The sequence below is a fragment of the Mandrillus leucophaeus genome, unplaced genomic scaffold, assembly GCF_000951045.1.
Source record: "Mandrillus leucophaeus isolate KB7577 unplaced genomic scaffold, Mleu.le_1.0 Scaffold131, whole genome shotgun sequence".
Lineage (NCBI taxonomy): Eukaryota > Metazoa > Chordata > Mammalia > Primates > Cercopithecidae > Mandrillus > Mandrillus leucophaeus.
The window spans coordinates 2,087,240-2,109,318 of NW_012101266.1; the positions used below are offsets into that span (position 1 = coordinate 2,087,240).

General features: G+C 41.7%; 1 protein-coding gene across 3 annotated transcripts in view; it reads right to left on the minus strand.

Moving 5' to 3' along the window:
• The window catches only part of TNFAIP8 (tumor necrosis factor, alpha-induced protein 8), a 131,564-nt gene that overhangs the window by 39,184 nt on the left and 70,301 nt on the right, over positions 1-22,079 (minus strand). The window contains exon 1 of one of the 3 annotated variants that reach the window (XM_011972847.1): positions 414-492. The exons of the other annotated variants lie outside the window; for them this stretch is intronic. Within the exon in view, the coding sequence (XP_011828237.1) occupies positions 414-450 (37 nt within the window). The 5' untranslated portion in view covers positions 451-492. Of the gene's footprint in view, positions 1-413; positions 493-22,079 lie in introns of those variants that run through there. 3 annotated transcript variants of the gene reach the window in all.

Here is a 22,079-nt window from a genome sequence, read left to right on the forward strand (position 1 = left end):
CTCGGCCCGGGCGCACGCAGGTGGGGCGCAGGCCCAGACCGCAGCTGATTCTCCCGAGACACAGGGCCGAGAGGGGCCGTCGGCAAACGCACCAGACGGGCGGAAAAAAAAGGTATAACAAAGAAAAAGTCTCATCTCAGAGCACACTGTAGTTTTACATAAATAATAAATGTATATAGGGGAGAAGCAATGCTTGTGTATTTTGGATTACATTTTTTGATGCCCATTTGACTTTGTCTTGTAGTCTTGCACGCCAAAAATTACGGATTTTAAAGCAGCTTGGGTATGTTATTTTTGTAGGAAAGTCGCGTGGATATCGCTCATCAGGTTGGAAGGACCAGCTTAACAGAGCACAATTTCACAAGTCCCAGAGCGGGGCCTTTTGAAGAAAGTGGAGCGGCCTCCACCCTTACCTTTGCACAGCAAAAGCAGACGAGGCTGCTTTCTCATTCAGTATAGCCCCGGGCGAGCACTGTTACTCAAACCCCAGCCCGGGCGCTCACTGCTGCAGTTACTCCCACGGGCCATCCTCAGGGGGAGAGACGGTTCCCTCCCTACCGGCTACTAGCAACAACTGGGGATGAATTCCTTCAAAACGCCAAGGGGGAGGTTTTCAGGATTTGAAATGCTGATAGAATAAAGAAGCAGGAGAGCCTTCACAACAGATCTCAATTCTGCCCCCGGCTCTGGCCCACAGGCCCCTACAAATTGGCTGAGAGGAAGTTCCCTTAGCTCTGTGGAGCCTTGGTTTTCCCTTCTGCAAAGCGGGGACAAGAGCTGCCACTGATAGGCCTGTCTTATGGAGGTATCTTGTAGAACACTTGTTCTATCGCCAGTCTCACGCATAAAGTCCCAAATAACATATCTGAAAGATCCGCTTGGAAATTATGAGAAAAAATATATTCTTTTGACAAATTTATTTTCCAGCTCCTTTCTTTTTCTTTATTTCCCATTTTGTATAGGCAGAAACCAATAGAAACACTAAAAAGACATGGATTTAAGGAGTTTGAATTTAAATCCAGTTCTGCCATTTATTATTTGTATGATCTTATCCAAATTAACCTCTCTGAGCCTCCAGTTCCTCATTTGTAAAATGAAGATAAAAATAGTATTATTTACTTCACAGATTTATGTCTGCATTAAATAAGGTAATATAAGCACAAAGCGATTTGAAAACCATAAGGACTACATAGATTATTACTATTGCACCATTAAAAGTAAATTTTTATAAAAGATACTCTTGGGTTTTATTTCAGTATTGAATTTGAACAGAAAAGAGTGCTTATGCTATTCACAAGCAGTGAAGGCTATTATAAATATTAATGTAAGAGGTCTAGATATTAAATCACATCCTACTGCTGAGAGATTCTAATATGCCTAAGATGCTAACATGTTATCTCAATTTCACTGAAAGAGCAGGATGAAGGGAGGAAGACGCAGCCAGCCAGAGAAGGGAGAAGAGGAGAAACATCTGGAAAATATCAGTGTTGCAGAGCCTCCCGGAAACTGACCTCGCCACCGAAAGGGTAACAGACTGCACCCTTCCGAAAGTCACAGTTAACTTCATGGTCCCCTCTGCCACACATCCTGAGTCAGGAGCTGCTGATACGTATACCTTGCACTCGGTAATCTCAGACTCATGGGGAGACAGCCTGAGATGAGGATGATTCTGAACCCAAAGAAATGCTCCCTCACTAGTCACAAGTGGCTTTTCCTGTCCTGCCCAAGTCATCATTCTGCCCCCTCTCTCCCTATACCATCTATCCTTGCCCTTCCTCACTGCAACCCAGATGTCCACAGAGAGTCCACAAAGGATCTTAAGGGATCTCACCAGGGCTGTGTGCTACACAAGAGCTTCCACTGATCTATAATTGGGGTAAAGCAACAACTTTTCAAGGTGATGATTATGCAAATCCAGAAAACCCAAATTTCAGGCCCAGTCTGCCCACAGCAGAATTACTTTCACTCTCTTCTTTTAGAAAGTACCCTCATAAGAAATATTTATTAAATGTCATTTTGCAAGTCCAACTGGGGACAAATCACATAAGATATATTAAAATACATGTCCTTTAATGTGCTACTTGTTTTACAACTGCTGAATGAATAGTTCAAGCGCCCCCACGTCAGCCTTATAATTCATTTTAGATAGCAGCTTCATTGATCTTTGAACATTCACCACCGGCCTCAGGAAGCCTGGAGAGCAACTTCTTTTGTATTTAAATGCAAGCAAGCAGTCACCTTGGGGAAGAATGTTCTGTTTCAGCTCAAGAGCAATGAATGCTCAGCTTATTTTAAAAGGCTTTATGTGAATAAGGACATTCCTCAGTCTCCTGTATAACCTCAAAGCCATCTGCTCTGGGCAAGCTACATTGCCCCATACCCCTACCTTGCAGCATGGTGACAAAGGGCAGCTGATTCTCTAGGGATCCCCTTGGCCTTCTGCTGCTCTTCTGCTGCTCTCAGATATATACCAGGTCATCTTGATTTTGTTGTGCTTTTATTCAAAAGGGGATAATTTACTTCTTAGCCCCAGTGAATAATGGTCCAGTACATCATAATGATTTGTTATCTCCTGTAGGTGGGACTTGTTGATTCTTGTATGTTTAAGAAACACCCCAACATCCTTCGCATGGCAACAATCTATTAAGGCCTGCTTGATACAAAATTGCAACTAAGTTAGCAACACTTCTCATTTAATAACAAACTGTACTTAAATACTATGTTGAACTCCTACAAGTGTATAATAATGGAACTCCCACCTTTTGTGTCAAGATGGAAGAATGAAAATGCTGGCTAAGATTCTGAAGGTTTATTCATTCATTGAGGTATAATCAAATAAATTTGTGTGTGTCATATCTAAACGGACCCTACTCACGTGGGGCTTGTTGATATAATTTTGTTCATTTGACCACAGACCTAAAGAACTCAACTTTCCAAGTCACTTTGGTTCTAAGGAAGGTTTATTAACACCAACTCTCGACTGAACTTTATCACAGAGCAGCAGAAAAATCTCTTTCCAAATTATGCCTTAAATAAAGCTGTCAAAAGAATTTTTTTAAAGGCCTGACTTTTAGGCCTTTTGCTCACAACCCCCTAGATGTCTGTTAAGAAAATGGGAGATCAGTGAGTTTTCAGACTCACACAAATTAGAAGGCCGGCTGGCAGAACTGGGAAGACAAGGTACCTTTTAATCAGAAGGTATCGAATATTCCACTCACATTCAAGAATGTTACGTTCTCTGCAGTGAAAAATATGAAGCATCTCTGTAAACTAGCCTCTAGTTCTATAGAGGTTAATTCTAGAACTATAGCCTCTAGTTTGCAAAAACGGTCATTTTCTTTTTCTATCCTGCTGATATGAGGCTGAATTTGCTTCCTTCAATTTGACTTTGAGACCTTCTTCAACTTTTCTTGTATCATTTTTGTCTACACCCTTGAAAGCCTTCAAAGGCTTCCATGATCTATACAAAAAGTTGGCTTTCACTCCTGTTTCCCCATATGTGGGAGAGATCTGTGTCTTGGTCTCACCTGGTTAGGCCTGTAGGCTTTGAGTTCTTCCTATTATCCTCAGACACGTTTACATTTACCCTTTCGTAACACAAGTAGGCCTAAGTGGGTATCTCTCCATGGCCTCTCCCTGGCCCAGGTTGTTTGACTGTCTTAGCCTTAAGAAAATTGTATTTATGGCTGGGCGTGGTGGCTCATGCCTGTAATCCCAGCACTTTGGGAGGCTGAGGCAGGTAGATCATGAGGTCAGGAGTTCGAGACCAGCCTGGGCAAGATGGTGAAACCCTGTCTCTACTAAAAATACAAAAATTAACTGGGCACGATGGCAGGCACCTGTAATCCCAGCTACTTGCGAGGCTGAGGTAGAAGAATCGCTTGAACCTGGGAGGTGGAGGTTGCAGCAAGCTGAGATTGTGCCACTGCACTCTAGCCTGGGCAACAGAGTGAGACACCGTCTCAAAAAGAAAAAAAAAAAAAGAAAGAAAAAGAAAAAAGAAAATTGTATTTAGTAGATTTGAAGAAGAAGATGCTAAAATGACAGTGGAGTCATTTATGCACCTTTGCAGAAGGTCAAGCTCTGTGTCTCAAGTGGCCTTAAGTGCTGAGTACAAATGCTCCTCAACTTAGCAGTGAGGCTACATCAGGATAGAACCATCATAAGTTGAAAATATATTTAATACACCTAACATACTGAACACCATAGCTTAGCCTAGCCCACCTTAAATGCGTTCAGAACACTTACATTAGCCTACAGTTAGGCAAAATTATCTAGTACAAAGCCTATTCTATAATAAAATGTTGACTATCTCATGTAACTTTTTAACACTGCACTGAAAGTGAAAAAAGCAGAGGGGTTGTATGGGTGTTCAAAGTATAGTTTCTACTGAATGTGTATCACTTTTAGTAGAATACAAATAGAGTAAGGCTGGGCACACTGGCTCATGAATTTAATCCCAGAACTTTGGGAGGCTGAGGTGCGAGTATTGTTTGTGGCCAGAAGTTTAAGACCAGCTTGGACAACATAGAGCGATCCTAACTCTACAAAAAAAGTTTTAAAAGATTAACCGAGTATGGTGGTACATGCCTGTAGTCCTAGCCACTTGGGAGACTGAGGCAGAAGGATCACTTGTGCCCAGGAGTTCAAAGCTACAGTGAGTTATGATCATACACTGAATTCCAGCCTGGGCAACAGAGTGAGACCCCTCTGTCTATACATACACACACACAACTACACACAGAGTTAAAAAATTGTGAGCCAGGGACCATCTGCACTGGGATAAGACTGGGGAGGCTGAGGTGGGCTGAGGCAGAACCACGTGAGAGGAAGACGCTGAGGATGACTGTGGAGATGAAGGAGGGAGAAGGCCACTGGGAGCCAGGTCCTGGGAGTTTGAAGTTATGGGTAATCCCTCTCCTCAGTCTGCCCAGTGACTTCTCCCATACATTCTACACATTCACTAATGCTCTAGATGTGAGTGCCTAATTCTGAGAGAATGGGAAGAATTGCTGACATTAGAGATGAGCACACATAGGGAGACAACAATACATCTGGGATGTGCCTGTTTCCTAGGCTTTCTAGGTGTATTTCTCTCCTAAGAAATCTTCCTTGTTAAAAGCTTTTAGCAGATGATAAAACACAAGCATACTCTCAAAATCAGTTCAGAAAATATTAGCTGAACAATTTATGACTCACAGTCCTTCTTTTATAACACAGTCATTCCTCGGCATCTGTGGGAGATTGGTTCCAGGACCCTTGAGGATACCAAAATCCAAAGATGCTCAAGTCTTGTATAAAATGATGAAATATTTGCATATAACTTACATATATAATCCCATATGCTTTAAATTATCTCTAGATTGCTTATAATTCCTAATACAATGCCTACATATCACTTCATTCACATAAATTCAACATAATACTGGAAAGTGGCAAATTCAAGTTTTGCCTTTTGGAACTTTGTGGGATTTTTTTTCCCACAGAATATTATTGATCTGCCGTTGACTGAATCCACAGATGCTGAATCCATGAATATGGAATGCACAGATATGGAGGGCTGGATGTATTTAGCAATAACGTCTTGTGTTAGGTTTTATTTAGACTCCCAAATTAGCCCCCTCGGGTCATCATACTTATTTTACAGATATGTAATTAAAGAAATGGAGGTTACGTGATTTGCTCAAGGTCGCAAAACTAATAATGTTCTTTAGACCACAATGAATGCAGTCTAAGCCTCCTGTCTCCTATATCCAGACTTTCTCACTCTATTAAACTGTTCCTATAAAATCCAAGTCCCTTATTTTGCAGAGGAGTAACTCGAAGATTGCTAATATTGGGAGATCCCCATAGAGCTTATGGCTGGCCATGGTTCTAGCATTGAACCATCGTCAAATCTCTCTGTTCAAATGATTTGATCACAGCCTTAAACTGAAGCCATTCAATTCCTGATATTCAGTGCTTTAAATATGCTATAAATTCAATAGCTTCTATTTATTCAGTTGCCTGAAATTATGAATCTTTTTTTTAAATTAAAAGTTCAGTAAGGACCTTAATTAAAAGTTCAGTAAGCCTCATCGGATATGGGCTGCCAGGAGCAAGGAAAAGAACACCAGACTCAATTTGGGAGACCTGGGCCTGATTACTGACACCACCATCAGCAGAGCAAGCACTGGCTGTGCCTCATTTGCATTAAGATGAGTTTTCTTCCTATTCATTATTTCTTCATTTTTCCTCTAAAAATAGGCAAAGTCATTTAACCTCTCTGTGCTTTTGTTTGCACATCTGTACCATAAGAATGACGTCCCTTATTTAACAAGGTTGTTATAATGATGAAATGAGTAAAGAACATGATGGAACACAGAAAATCATGAGGTTCCCCTCATCACTTTTCCAGATATAATCATGATGAAGGCCAGACTGTCCCAGATTGTTTAAGAGTGTCTATTTGGAGGCCCTAAATGCTGCCTCTATAAATATTCCAGATAGGTGTGGCAATTTAATGTGTGTGGTCTAGCAATGGAAAAGGAAAACAAAAGGGTTGGATTTCTTTCCTGTGCTCAGGTGAATGGGGTCAACATGGAAACAGCATGAGAGGGGCCACAGAAGGGATTCACCAGGAAGAAGAGGAAAGGCAAGCTGAAGTGGCCAGGATGGCACGACATCACGTCTGACCAAGGCATCCTCAGCCTTCCTTCAGAAAAGCAGCAGAAGGAAAAAGGGATCAAAAATCACAGTGTGGAACTCAGGCTTGAAAGAAACCTTAGATATTGTCTATTTTTATTTTTATTTTTGAGATGGAGTTTTGCTTTTGTCGCTTAGAGTGCAGTGGTGCAATCTCGGCTCACTGCAACCTCTGCCTCCTGGGTTCAAGCAATTCTCCTGCCTCAATCTCCCGAGTAGCTGGGATTACAAGCATGTGCCACCATGCGTGGCTAATTTTGTATTTTTAGTAGAGATGAGGTTTCACCATGTTGGCCAGGCTGGTCTCGAACTCCTGACCTCAGGTGATCCACCCACCTCAGCCTCCCAAAGTGCTGGGATTACAGGCGTGAGCCTCCGCACCCGGCCAGAGGTTGTTTAATCCTCTACCTGGCTGATGAAGCAATCTCTTATCACATCACCGGCAACAGACATTCATCCAGAATTGCCTTGACAAACTTCATTATCAGAGACAGCCTCCTTGAAAAACCAACCCCATATCCATCCTAACCGTTAGAAAGTTCCTCTGTATACCAAACTAAAATTCAAGTCTAAGGGCAGTAATTGTCAAATTATTTCCACTCTAACCACTGCCTTTACTCCTTACAGCAAGGAAATAATTTTGTGACGAGATAAACATAGGTTTTTAACTAAATTTTATTTTCAACAACCTAGTGGAGACCCCTCACATTGGCTGGCTGATGTAGCTGAATTCAGTGTGAGACAGTTACGCAACTTTCCAGTGCTTGCCACACATCTGCTACTGATTATCGTGAGCATTCAGAAGCAAGAAGCTCTGCTCGAGATGCCCTGTGATAATCTTTCTCCTCAGTGTGCTCACTCCAAGGGGGCAGAAAACAATGCCAAGACAGATTGAGTAACGGGCCCTACTTGACTGCATTTGAGCAGTTAAGAGCTTTATTTAAGTTTCTGAACAAAATTTGAAATGTGAAATGCACAGAGAAGACCAACGTAGTGCTCCATTTGTGGAATCTGGACCACAGACTCCTGGTCTCAGATCTATTTGAAAGTCTAACCCACTTCTAGTTGCCATAATTTGATGTTGGCATTGAGTTTCTGACATGGGTAGAATCTATTAACAATTGTGCCAACTGGTGACTGCTCAGGAGACAGAAAAGGCTGACATAGGCTTGCAGTTGAGAGTAGCCAAGGCTGACACTCAACAGAAAAACTCAGCAGGTGGTGAAAATGTGAACTGAAGCACAACTTATCCAAACAGGACTTCAGGGAAAACGGGAGGTTATTTTTGCAGGTAGCAGTGAAAGGCATGCATCAGAAGTTTTTCCTCTTGAATAGGTCAGGTTACAAAATTTAAGTTACTCAGCCTCTCCTTAAAGAAGAGCTGCAGAAATATGTACTAGTTTGGATTCACAAAGTTGTAGGCATCATGAAGATGAATGCATTTTTTTGAGAAATTGCTCACCTGAACAATGTGCTAGCCTACCTAAAAAAGATAATATTAAGTCCATAAATTTCCTAGTAGAAACAGGAGATCTAAAATTCACCAACCTTTTCAATCGGAGGTCTGTTTCAACAGATATTTTACTACTGAACTCAGCAAAGCCCCTTCATATGCCATTTAATTTTCTCAATTTCAATGATATACAGTCAGCCCACATCAGACAAAGAAATGATCTAAATGGGTACATTGGCTACCATTCCCCCTAATGATTTTATGCTGCAGAGTAAGCATGAGAAGGAGCTGGAAATTTGCTGTTCCCTCTCTCCCTCTAGTCTCTGTATGGACTTTTACACTGTGAGCATCTCACACACTGATGATGAATGTTGTGTTTAAGGTCATGTATTGTTTCATAGCAAAATGCCTCAAAGACAAGCTAACTCTAGTATCTGGTCTTAAAGAAATAGCAACCTGTTTCAATGCTAAGGAAACAGTGGGAGTAAATCTTATACTTAATAGGAGATGGTATATCAGTCTCCAACCTGGTAACTTCCTAAGAGATTTTTTAAAATAATACTGACCCCATACAATTTTCACTTTACACATTACTCGTACTCTTAACCAAACTGGCATCTTACAGTCTCATGTTAGAGTGATGTGGTCAAGAGTCGCTGAAAAAGATACGATTTTAGCTCTGAGGTCCCCAAATTATGTGCCAGTGTACCTCAGGGCACTATAGCAAAGTCACAGAGGTGTGCAGGATATTTTGTCTTTGAGGGAAACAAAGTAATACACAACATTTCTCAGATGCTTGCATGAACGACTATTTCAAGCGAATTCACAGTTTAACATTATATTGGGTTATTTTCCTTTTGATGATGTCATTTCTTTGCAAAGCTAGGTTGTTGGTAGTTGCTGTGTTAAAGGCAAGTATTAGTTGAAAAGTGATGCGGAACAGGAAATTAGGGTATTGGGATTCAACCCAATTTCTAGGTTTGAGGAACTGTAATAAGTTTACTGCCTCACAGCTCGAAATTCACCCTTCATTACCCACTATGTGAAGACGTAAAAGGGACCTTTACATATTTTTTCTTTTGTTAGCTGGTACCATTCTGAGCTTCATCAGTGGAGAGTACTGTAGAGACATTACAGAAAGAAGCAGTTTTACTTCCTGGTTCTGGTACACTCTATCTGCACGCTGCTGCAAACACGCATGGCTCCTAGAGCATTCACACCTTCTTCAGCAACTGGCTCCTGCTGAACATGATGGTCAGCACCTTGCAGCCTCCAGCAGCTTTCACTGGCATCCCTCTTGGTTAATTTTTGCAGCAGAGTGCAACCAGTGAAAGACTTCCACATGAATAGCTTTCCTCAGCATTTTACAGGGTAGATTTCTAGCAAGTTCTGTCAGCACAGCACCCCAGTGACTTCTCTGCCAGCCAGGGAGCCACAGCAGGCCATGACATCTCCAGCAGGGTCTGGAGCGGAGAGAAGCCTGTGTTTGGGTGCTCTATCAGAGCACGGGTAGGGGCTGCTCCTTATGTCTGCTATTCCTCTGTTATTTAAAGTTCTCTTTACTTCCTATTACCTAGTTCCCATTATAGTTAACTATTTTTCTTTTTCTTAACAGTTTGTTTTCTTTTGTATTTTTAAAAAATTGTGGTAAAATACATACAGTATAAAATTTACCATCTTAATAATTTTAAATGTACAGTTCAGGAGCATTAAGTACATTCACATTGTTGTACAATCATCACCACTATCCATCTCTAGAACTTTTTTCATCTTGCAAAACTGAAACTCTGTACCCACTGAAGGCTAAATCGCCATTGTCTGCGCCTGTCAGCCCCTGGCAACCACCATTCTACTTTTTGTCTCTATAAATTTGACTACTCCAGGTAACTTACATAAGTGGAATTAAAGAGTATTTGTCTTTTTGTGATGGCTTATCTCACTTAACATAATATCCTCAAGGTTCATCCATATGGTAGCGGGTCAGACTTTCCTTCCTTTTTAAGGCTTGGTGATATTCCATTGTATGTGTATATCACATTTTGTTTATACATTCTTCTGTAGATGGATACCTGGATTGCTACTGCCTTTTGGGTATTGGTTTACAAATATCTCTTTGAGATGCCTTTTCAATTCTTTTGAGTATATACCCAGAAGTAAAATTGCTAAATCATATGGTAATTGAATTTTTAATTTTTTGAGGAACTGTCATATTATTTTCCTAGCTAATACTTCTTTAAACTTTCCTTTAAATTATTGTGTACTTTATATTCTCATTAGACCCTGACCAATATATGCAATGCCCAACAGTTATATACATTCCATTAAGAAATGAAGAGTAACATAAAAACATTATTTTAAAATATTTCAATATATATGTATTATGTTTCACAACCACGAAGTTATTAATACAGAAATACTAAGTTGTTTGGAACTAAGCACTTAACAAATGAAACTGCTAAGTATTTCTTTTGTCCTAGAAATGGCATGAAAGAAATTACTAAGACCACTAAATTACTGAGACCACTAAGGGTGCATGAGCCAAGAACATTTGGAAGGCTCTGCTCTAGCCTACATGTTTCCAGCTGCCATTAGGAACTGTCTGCTTGAATGGTTCCTTAGGCTCACCCTATCTAGGGGTATCCCTGAAGGCACAGATGGGACCTTAATATTAACCGTACTTAATACTGTATCTCTTTATAATATTAAGTTTTTCTCACTTAGGGACTGGGGGCTACAAACTTTACAATTATCTTTGACATATCCTGCTCTGTCTTCCCTTATTTCTAATCCTCACATCAAAATGATTGGCCTTTTTTTCTCTCCATTCCTGCGGCAGTCAGTAAAGCCATCATCTCTAGTTAGCATTGCCTAACAGATTTTAAGCTAGTTTCCCTTAAACAAGACCATGGGTTGAAAATTCAAATGCTCATTGAGGCTAGAAATATGTTAATTCATACCTGCCACACAACAATTGGCTGCCCCAGTCCTTGTACCCATGAAGGCAACACCAATAGGACAGGGTGTGGGTGAGGCCCCATTCCCAGGATGCCAGCTGTTACAGTGTGGATGTTTGTCCCTTCCAAGCCTCATGTTGAAATGTGATGGAGGTGGGGCCTGATAGGAGGTGTTTGGGTTATGGGGGTGGATCCTTAATGAGTGGCTTGGTGCCCTCCCCATGGTAATGAGTGAGCTCTTGCTCTATTCGTTCGTGCGAGAGCTGGTTCATTAAAAGAGCCTGATACCTCCTCCCCTCTCTCTTGCTCCCTCTCTGCGTGACACATCTGCTCCTTTTTCACCTCTGCCATGAGGAAAAACTTCCTGAGGCCTCAACAGAAGCTAAGTAGATACTGGTGGCATGCTTGTACAGCCTGCAGAATCAGGAGCCAAATAAACCTCTTTTCTTTATAAATTACCCAGACTCAGGTTTTTCTTTTCGGCAATACAAAACAGACTAATACAACAGCTGAAATACCAACTTCTCTCTCCTAAAGAAAGCAACGGCAATGCAAGTGAGTGTGAATGATGCTACTAGAGGCAAAATCATGAACGTGCGCCCACACACACACACGTAGATATGAGTGGTTTGAAAAGGAATCATTCAGAAATTTTTGACACTTGTTTTCATTAACTGGAAATTACTTGAGACAAACCTTATGATGAATCATGACACCCTGTGTGGCCACACAGTGGGGGCAGCTGCTGCTGGTCTATTTTTTCAGCTGTTATATCCTCTTTTTACCCCTCCCAAAGCCATACTCAGGTCCCAACTCCTCTTAAAAGCCTATTGAAGCCCACAGTAGACCTATACTTCTACAGTGAACTTGTGCTATACTTAAAGTTGATAATCTTGATGTTAGTTGTCTTCTGAGGCAGCTCCATAAGCTATTTAAAACACAAGACTATACCCTGCATTTGTTTATTCTTTCCAGAGCGTACAATGCATGTTGGACACTTTCAAAGCACTATATAACTAATAAAATAATCATTTAATCATTTCATAATATTATGATAGCATATAAGAATAATCTTAATTTCCTCTTCCCCAAAAAGTACCTTACAAGAAACTGTGTACATAAATATCTGCTATCTTCAAAGAAAGAAAAAAAGACAAGAAAATTTGCATGGCATCTGCAGAACCGAGGTTAGTAATTTTCGACAATCTATAAAACTATCAAGTTTACAAAAGTTCTGTCAGAAAAGGAGCCAAGAAAAAAATAAATCTGACAGCTGCAAACCTTCTGTTTTACAACGTGCACAGAATAGACGCACTTCCTTCGACATCCTCATAAACAGAGTGCCGAGCAAATGCAAACATCCCCGGTAGAAGTTCAGTGGACTCCAGGACTTAACTAATGGATTGTGCTTATCTTTACAGAGGCAACCTTACTAGCCACCTATCAACCCCATCACAATTGCTTTAGGAACCATTAATAAGATGGATTGAACAAAATTCCATTTCAGTTGATGGCATTTCCAGGGCAAGCAAGACACCAGCAGCGGCTGCCCACTGTAAAAGAGTAGCAGTCTCACCGTCCTGAGATTGGAAACTGTGTTTCCTTTAAGTTAAGAACTAACATCCGGCACTGGACCACCTGAATATTTAGACTAATAAATCCCAGATGGGAATTCCAGACACCTCTTTACTAAAGACATGCTGCCGATAAACATTCTATTAAGCAAGTCTCCGAGGAGTGAGCTTCCCTTCAGAGACTGTTTTCATTTACAACATACTGTGTTTTCTAAAGCCAATTTGGGATCCCTGATTGCACAATGTGTAATTAATTTTGTCATCTGTTTTTTGATGGATGAAATTAATCTGTGAATGTAAAAAGGCAGCACCTTGGTTGTTCCTAATATGTTGTTATTGGATCAGAGAAAGACAAAAGTATACTATTTGGCCATAGCCCCAAATCCTGAATCAGCATTCCAGTATAGAACCAAACAATGTATGTGTTTATATTAAGATATATCTTAATATCCTTAGAAATAATAAGCATAATTTATCAAGCACCTATTATGTGCTAAGTACAATCCTAGGTACATAATATAATATTACTCTTACTATGCATCAGCATAGCAGTGTTTTCTAGCTCATGAAGTACTGCTGTATACGTTGCCACTGACCCTCATAATAATCCTATAAGGAAGGTATCTTGGGAATTACTGACTCTCTTTGCTCCTGATAAGGATACAGATTCTCAGAGAAATTAAGTGGCTGGCCCATGGTCACCTAGCTAGGATTGAGTGTGAGCTGAGAGTAACTGTGGGTCTTCTGACCTCACTCCACACTATATTTTCTCTACACTATGGTGTCTCTGAACACAGCACAAAATAATACTTCAAGGCAACTCTGCCATATGCCCCAAGAGAATAGGAAATAAGAGCCAGGTGGCTGGGCACGGTGGCTCATGCCTGTAATCTCAACACTTTGGGAGGCCAAGGTGGGTGGATCACTGAGATCAGGAGTTCAAGATCAGCCTGGTCAACATGGTGAAACACCCTCTCTACTAAAAGTACAAAATTAGCTGGGTGTGGTATCGCATGTCTGTAATCCCAGCTACTCAGGAGGCTGAGGCAGAGAAGTGCTTGAACCAGGAAGGCAGAGGTTGCCGTGAGCTGAGATCACACCACTGCACTCCAGCCTGGGCAACAAGAGTGAAACTCCGTCTCAAAAATAAATAAATAAATAAATAAAGCTGGGTGTGGTGGCTCATGCCTATAATCCCAGCTATTTGGGAGACTGAGGTGGGAGGAACACTTGAGTCCTGGAGTTTGAGACCAGCGTGGGCAACATAGCAAGACCCCACGCAAAAAAAGAGAAGGGGTCAGGCGATAACAGAAGTAAGGGAAGTCAGAGGGTAGTCCTGATTGGGAAGCTCTGAGCTTGGCTGACTTGGGGAAAGAGGGAGGCAGAAATTAATAGAAAAGGGGAAGTCCAGAGGAGGAACAGGTGTGGCCAAGGGGGAGGGCAAGGAGCTCCAGTTCACACATCTGAGCCTGAGATCTCAGCGGGGTAACTGATGTGGGATGAGCTTGAGCATCTTCTATCAGATCTGTTTCTCATATAACCAGAGCTCTTCCAGGGACCATTGGGTCTGCTATAAAGTCCACAGTCTTCAATGAAAATATTTCTAAAACAGATTACGTAGAGTATCTACTCTTAACTACACGAAAGCTATAGAACATACTTTTTAAAAAAGACTGTAGTTAATCACACTGTTTTATAACATACGTATGAATCTACATTTGCTCACTAAATCTGCCTAATAAAGTTGTGCTTTTTCATTGCCCTTACACCCAGTTAACAATTTCTGCCCAATTTCAAGAGATAAGATGCATGTGATCAGGATTCCACATTATTTTTAAATGCTCTAGAAAGCCTGTCCCAATACGTGGTAGATCGACAGAATAGATGTAACTCCCTGAATATAACCGAGTCTGGTTTTCAGAGGTAAGGGAAGGGACCTTGCATTCTAAAATCTGAAAAGTAAAATCGCATATAGTTAAAACTACTTTTAAAATTATTTAAATGACCCAGAAAATTTAGTACTGTCTACATGGTTTTGAATATACACAATACTATATCAGTTCCTCTAACTGTTAGTCTATGTTTCTCTATAGTGGTCAGTCAGATATTCAAGTTCTCCCTTCATAATGATGATCAATTCATTATAGCCCAATTGCCTGGTCTTCTGAACAATGTGCTTCCCATTCTGCTGATGGTCAGAATCCTTAAAACTCATCCACTTCACACATTTTATGAACAGGTAGCGGTTACTTGTTCAACACAAGCAATGCAGAGTTCCTGCCTGGTAATGAAGTGGCTGAATATGAATGGGCAGGATTTCCTGACAACTGTCTTCTTTCTCAGGGCCGGATGTCACTTTTTATTGACAGCATCTAACATCCCCTCTACAGTTTCTAATTGAAGGTCTATGGGAACCAGGGAGAATCAAAGGTTGTAAAGGAAACCAGGGATTCATCGTCTACTCTAGAGGAACCTGTAGATGTCACTGTTCAGATGTCATCTTTATTTATGTATTTGTTAATTTCACAAACATTTATTGAGCACCTACCATGTACAGGTACAAGGTAAATGATGTAGATACAACAGCCGTGATATCTGCCCTCGCAGAGCCAGTCATGGGTGAGGGTGGGGAAGGGGTTGGAAGAGGAAACATATAACATACTAATTAAAATATAGTACAGTAAGTTTAATAGTGGAAAAGCAGGAGGTGTTATGAAAGCTCACAGGAGAAGTACCTCAATCAGGCCTGAGGGAAGGAGTCATGAAGGAAGGGTTCCTGAAAGAAGTGACACCAGCCAAAGAAGGGGAAGAGAAGGAGAAAAGAAAGAAAAATGCCCCCAGGTAGAGAATAACTGGTCAGGAGTGAAGGCTGAAGACCAATGGCTATGATGGTTGGGTGACCACTGGAGATTCTTCGAGAAAGAGAACTTAGTAAAATGACTAGAGATAGCAGCCAAATTGCAAGAGGTTGCAGAATGATCTGGTGTTGAGAAAGCAGAGACAGCACTGGTGGACTATTCATTCAAGAAGTTTTCCTGAAGGTAGTAAGTTGAAAGAGTACCCTGAGGAGAAAGCATTATCAAAAAGCCCCCACAAATCTAGCACAGCTTTAAGTGGCTTTGAGGAAGGAATATGACATTCCCATAACTCTCCCATTGGCCAACACCAAACACAGGGAAGCAGGGTGACATCTAGGTCTTACAAAAACACATTTGCAAGAATTTGTGTGGACTCTGACATGAGTTTGAATAATGCAAATTTAAAAAGATAAAGTCAAAACCTTCTTCATGTTCAGTGGCTGGTGCTGGTTCCGCAGCTCTAACCTAAAGGGGACAACACAAGGTGTTATCTCTGAGGGGCTACCAAAGCCCAGATTATGCTCTTAGCAGTTCAGGAAATACTCTCATTAGAAGGGTGATACCTTCGGTTAAACTCTGATTTTCTGTTCTATCATCAGGCTCTTTTAAAAACACAAACATCCCTTGGAGGAAAAGCCGGTGGATGACTAACAGCTAAGAGTAAAGAATTCACTCATTTCTTTGTTCCTTCCCTTCAGAGATGAGGACTAGCGGGCACCCCAGATAGGAAACAGAGATACAGAAATTAAGGCTGTTACAAGGATTGGGAGGAGAATGAACACAAACTGGTCCCATTCCCAGTCCTGCCCTGGCCACTAACCCCATGCCTGCCTAAGACCAAGAAGACAAAGAGGACTGAATATACCCAGTAGACAACTTGCAAAGCAGAAGTGAGAGTTTCAAATGCTTAGGGTTCCTTATCTTCAGTGATGCAAATTTTTAAAAATGATTTAAAATCCTCAGAACTGTTTTGATTGAGATTTCCATCTCTACTTCTCTAAACAGATTCTGCCTCTAAAGGCCAGGAACCAAAAAAAAAAAAAAAAAAAAAAAAAAAAAATGACTTCCATGAAGATATGATTTCTTTTGATGTGCTTCCAATCTGTGGGTGAAAATTTTGGTGGCACTCTTATCCCAGAGATAGCCAGTCTTCTCATCTAAGGTAAAAGCTGAAATCAATTCTATAGATGAAATTATAAAAGGCTCACATCCATAAATACAGTATCTCTGAGACTGAGCAAACATAGCAGTGATAGCTGAAGTCAGTTGGCTTATAGCCCAAGGATCGTGAGCTGGTAGCCTTGGGATTGAATCCAGCTCATGTAATTTGTTTGTCTGTTTGTTTAAGTTTTTCAACTGAACTTCAGTGCCTTTAGATGAGACCTGTTGTTTCTAAATTTACCACAGGTCTCACGACCTGAGATTGTTCACATAGAGCACTATTTACACATTCATATTACTTGCCTGGTTCCTGTAGACATTTGAGTTTGGGACCATTGACTTATATAGACTAACATTAAAAACAAATAATCGACCTCTTGCTTATGTGGAGTTCTGGTGCTAACTGTTTCAGAGCAGAGCGCTGGAGGGTTATTGAGCAACAGGATCACTAAAAAACAATAAACCACAACAGTGTGCAACACCACTGTAATCAGCTTAAAAAAAAAAAAAAAAAAAGCAGGAGACCAAAAACACCAGTGAAGCTCACCAGCCCTGAATAAAATGTGTCTATAGCTTTGAAACCACCTTACAACAGAAGTACCTGCCAGGAGTCACTGAGCTTCCTTCATGTGCACCACTTCCACAGTACCCCGACATCTGGATGTCCCAGAACACAAGCTTGGCGGCCAGTATCCAATTCTGGCTTGGCAAAGGAAACGATCCCTCTATTCGGTGAACTGAGGCCATAAATGCACTATCTGTGGTATTCAAATAAAAATACTCAACTTGGAGCAATTCAAACCGCCACTCAGCCAGTCCAGCCACTTGGTGGCTATTTAAGACATCTGTAGCACATACCACAGAACGTGTGCCATCACTTGTCTGTTCATGTGTCCGGATACGGAGGACCAAAGTCCACACTCCTACCCCCGCCTCAGCTCTCCATGACATTTCCTGCCACACCCTACCCAGAACCCAAGAATCAGAAAGCTAATGCTCAAAGGAAGGTTTTGAGGTTATCTTATTCAATCTCCCTGTTCCTCAAACTTGTTCACAAATGAGAAAATAGCCCCAGCAAGTTCATATGATGAGTACCCTAAGAGGAACTATTAATAGAATTAAATCTCCAGGACCTCCATGGTGGCCTCAGGAGCTCAGGGCTCCTTTCTGCAACCAGCCTCCTGGGAGCAGGGCATGCCTTCGGGCACAGTGGTCCTCTGCAGCCTAACCCAATGTTCCTGAATCGAATTTCTGTGACCCACATGGGCAGTCTAGCTCACTCAAGTTCCTGTTAGGGTTTGGGTGAAAGCCCCCTGGTAATAAAGGGTTCCTCTGCTCTGGCTGGCCCCCCGTGCATATATTTCCATATATTTCATGTGGTGGGGGAGACTGGCTGGCTAGGGACAATGCTCTGGAGTTTGGAATCCTATACTCCAGCCACAGATTTCATCTAAAAGATTAAACGGCTACCTCTTCTGCTCCAACTGACTTACCACAAGGTGGTATTTTCTTGTGTCACTGTGACTTTCGTTTTCACCAGCCTTCTGAATGTTGCCCCAGCCCCTTCCCCTGCTCCAGACAGCCATCCTCCTGGAGGACTCATCTAGAGAAAACTAAATGAAACTCTCTATGACTGACTGCCCCATTTCATTTACTTGTGTGCAGCTTCCAAAGCTTTACATTATCCACAGCCCATTTATTTCCATTAAAATAGATAAAATAATTAATCAAATGTGGTGATTAAGGTCATAGCTATGAAATGTTAAGGCCATTCTTTGCAGAAACATATGGCCTTATTAAACCGTTTTTAAACAAAAATTATATTGGACTTCAGTGTTTTATCAGAGCATATAATTACCATAGATTGAAGAGCTGTCTATAATTAATTTTCTCTACTTCTTACTCTCATTGTTCAACTTACCAGACCTACTAGTACCCTGGTGATGCTTTATTGACCTCTGAGAATCCCTTTGTGATCTGTAGTGCTACTATGGTTCACAAAATCTGTGTTCTTCTCTCCCTGATAGCATCTGACATTTGTCATCAGGGGTTGGCAATCCCATACACTGGGCCCCATTTACTATGTATCATAGCCAGTTACCAAATTAGAGAAACTCAGTAAAAAACAAAACAAAACAAACAAACAAAAAAATGCCGTAAGAGGAGACCTGTGTAGTAGACATCGTGGCTGACCCAACATCATGTCCATTTCTCTCTCCCTGGGTAGCAATCCTGATCATTTTAAATAAATCACAGAAATCCCATACCCCCTTGCCACAGAGTTACGGGTTTAGGCAACCCAAGCCTAAGCCAATCATCACAGCAGATGCCATAGCCAATAAACTGGTCATTGAGACATCAGAAATTTGTTGGGGGCTTTTGGAAAAAGTCGCTTGCTTCTCTGACACGACCACAAGAAGCCAGTTCTCTCTCTCCTTCTGGGCAGTGTGTGGTGGATATGAAGTCTAGAATTGCTGTAGACTTTTATCAACATCAGAGAAGGCAATTCAGGATGAAGCACAATCACGGAAGGCAGAAACATGGGGCCTTTTTTTTTGTTTTAAGGGACAGGGTCTTGCTCTATTGTCCAGGCTGAAGTGCAGTGACACAATCATAGCTCAGTGCAGCCTCAAATTCCTGGGCTCGAGACATCCTCCTGCCTAAGCTTCCTGAGTAGCTGAGACTACAGGTACACACCACCATGCCAGGCTAATTCTTTTTTATTTTTTGTAGATAGAGAGTCTCAGTCTCACGATGTTGCCCAAGCTAGAAAATAGGTTCTTGACTTCACTGAACTGCTAAATCAAAACTTTGTTCCAGTTATGTGAGCCAACAAAAAAATACCTTTTGTATGAACAAGTCTAACCTGGGGTTTCTCTTTCTTGTACAGTAAAAGCCACAATAGATGTAATATCCTGGGCAGCTAAGGAGGAATAGTGCATGAAAATTTCTAATCTTGCTGCTGGCTTTACAACATTCCCAACACCTGAAGGACAGTGGGTGAAGGAGCCCAAGGATGCACAGCTGATCAATGCTTTTGCCCATTTCCTTAAGCCTGCTGTCCAACAAAGGCCAGAGGGTAGCCCGAAAGCCTCCTCTCCAGCAGGGCCATGTCTGGCCTGTCCGGTGACAGTGATAGCAGAGCGCAGAGTCCCAAGGCTGGGGAAAAGTGGGTGGATGCTAAGACACCACAGAGGCACAGATGGGGTAGAGGGTCTGTAAGGCAGGAACTGGGTCCCTGATCTTCCTCCCTGACTCATAGCTTGGTGCTGCCCCACCCTCCCTGATGGCGCTTCCTGATAAACCCCATGTGAGAATATCTTTGTCATATTGGGGGTGGCTGCCTGCCTGACAGGAGCAAAAAGGACAAGACTTGTAGGGTGGGACAAGGTGCTGAGAAGGTGTGTGTGTGTCAAAGCTCCAGATTCCAATCTGGAATAAGGAGCCAGGAATGAGGAGGTCAGTTCTGCCCTGGGGTCTCTCCCAGGAGCTGAAGGTGTGGTGAGGCGCTCAGGGGCACATGTGGTGAAGGGGAAGAACATTATTCAGCAGTTAGCAGGAGAGGGGCAAATCAGTGGAAAGCCCTGGCCTATTAAGGTCTGGCCAGATTTTTGTCTTAGAATATGCTCAAAGTCCACTTGCGGCTCCGCAGACAGCAAATCGCATTTCTGTACTTCCACTCGGCAGTCTTACAGCTGAGATGCTGAATTCCAACAGAAAGACTTTCTGGAAGCTGGGGAAATCAGTTAGGGTGTTAATGAGGCTTTCTTTGGTGGCAACTTTGAGCACTCTCCTTCTCCATCTCCCGCATGCAGCAAATGCTGTAATGCTCCAGTTTAGATGGTAAACAGGAACTGCAGAAATGTTTCTTGTCAAGCTTTGTTATGGCTTACTGCTCATGGCAGTCCCCCATTCATATCTGCATTTCTGCATGTGCTTTGCTGTCCTATTAGCTTTGACATTTTTTATTTTTTTTTTTTTTCTGGCTGCTAACTCCCAAGCACATGACCCTGAGTTTTGATAACGAAATTACCTCCAGCAAGCACTCATTCTTAGCTTCTCATCAAATCCAGCTCAGATAGCTCCCCGAGGAGCACCACTCTCCTAAAAATAGAAACCAAAAGACCTCTGTGGTCTTTTATGCCCTCAGGTTCTAGTGACAGGCAATTTTACTGAAAGGGGAAATGATACTAAAGGATGCAAATCAATGCTAACCCTAATGGCTCAAGCTGGTGAGATGTCAAGCTCATTTATAGACAACATATACAAATAAACACGAAATTACCTTGGTTGGGAAAAAGAAATAGTGTTATAAAACCGAATGTGAGTGCAAGCTATGATGATAAGGTAAATCTCATATAGTCTAGACTGGGAGCTCTGCTATAAGAGGAAGGGTAAGAATGAGGCAAGAGAATTCAGGATGAGTTCTCTCCACAAGCAAATTATTTCATGTCACTTTGTCCACTGGATACAGGCTAGGAGATGATTAAAAAAGAGGAGACAATGCACATGACAACACAAAGTCATTTTCTTCTATACTTAGCACTGGTCTGACCTTCATCATAAAGTGATATTAGAGGATTTGGCCTGTGTCCAGAGGACAGTGGTCATAAGATCTAAAGGAGATAGAAGGGGAAAAAAGGGCTTGAGCTTGTTCAAAGTAAAACAAGAAGACAATGAGTATTGGGCCAAAATGGTCCAGGTTAAGCTGTATTTGGTGGCGAGTTCACATTCTCTCCTCAGCTACTAATCCTGTTTTCAAATTAATTTTAAATACCACTTAATATTCAGTCTTACTAACTTTCAGGGTGAGGGGGTAATACTGAGAATGGTGACCAAACTTCTTAGGACTGTAGAAATTTTATTTTATGTTTATTATATCCAAATAGCTTAAAAATGAATGCAAATAAGAAATAGGGGAGGCCTTATGAGACTGCACAGCTAATGGACATTGGGAAAATCTGAAGGATTTATCTCCATAGCAAAACAAAGGAAGGCAATATTCGGCAGAGTATTCCTCTGAAATAAGAGGTCTGAGCCTTTCTGTGTTTGCTATGAGGCTTCTATAGGTAGATAGGGACACAGCAGGGGAACAACCAAGACGAACCATGTTGAAATACAGCTGCTGGAGGAGCCCACAGCACTTTTCTTCCTCTCAGACCACTGCACTTGGAAGTCTGCACCTGCACGTGGCTATGTATCCCCAGGGCAGGCAGGGTGGCCGGAAGAGTGCCAGAGGCAGGAGGCAGGTTTTCATCCCAGCTCTTGCACCATGAGGCTGGATGATCATGGATACCTGCCTTGATTTCTTTGGCCTACGTTGCATTTGTAAATGAGAAGACTGGACTAAATCAAATGGTTTCTCATCTCATGCCCAGTGCAAGTCAAATTCATT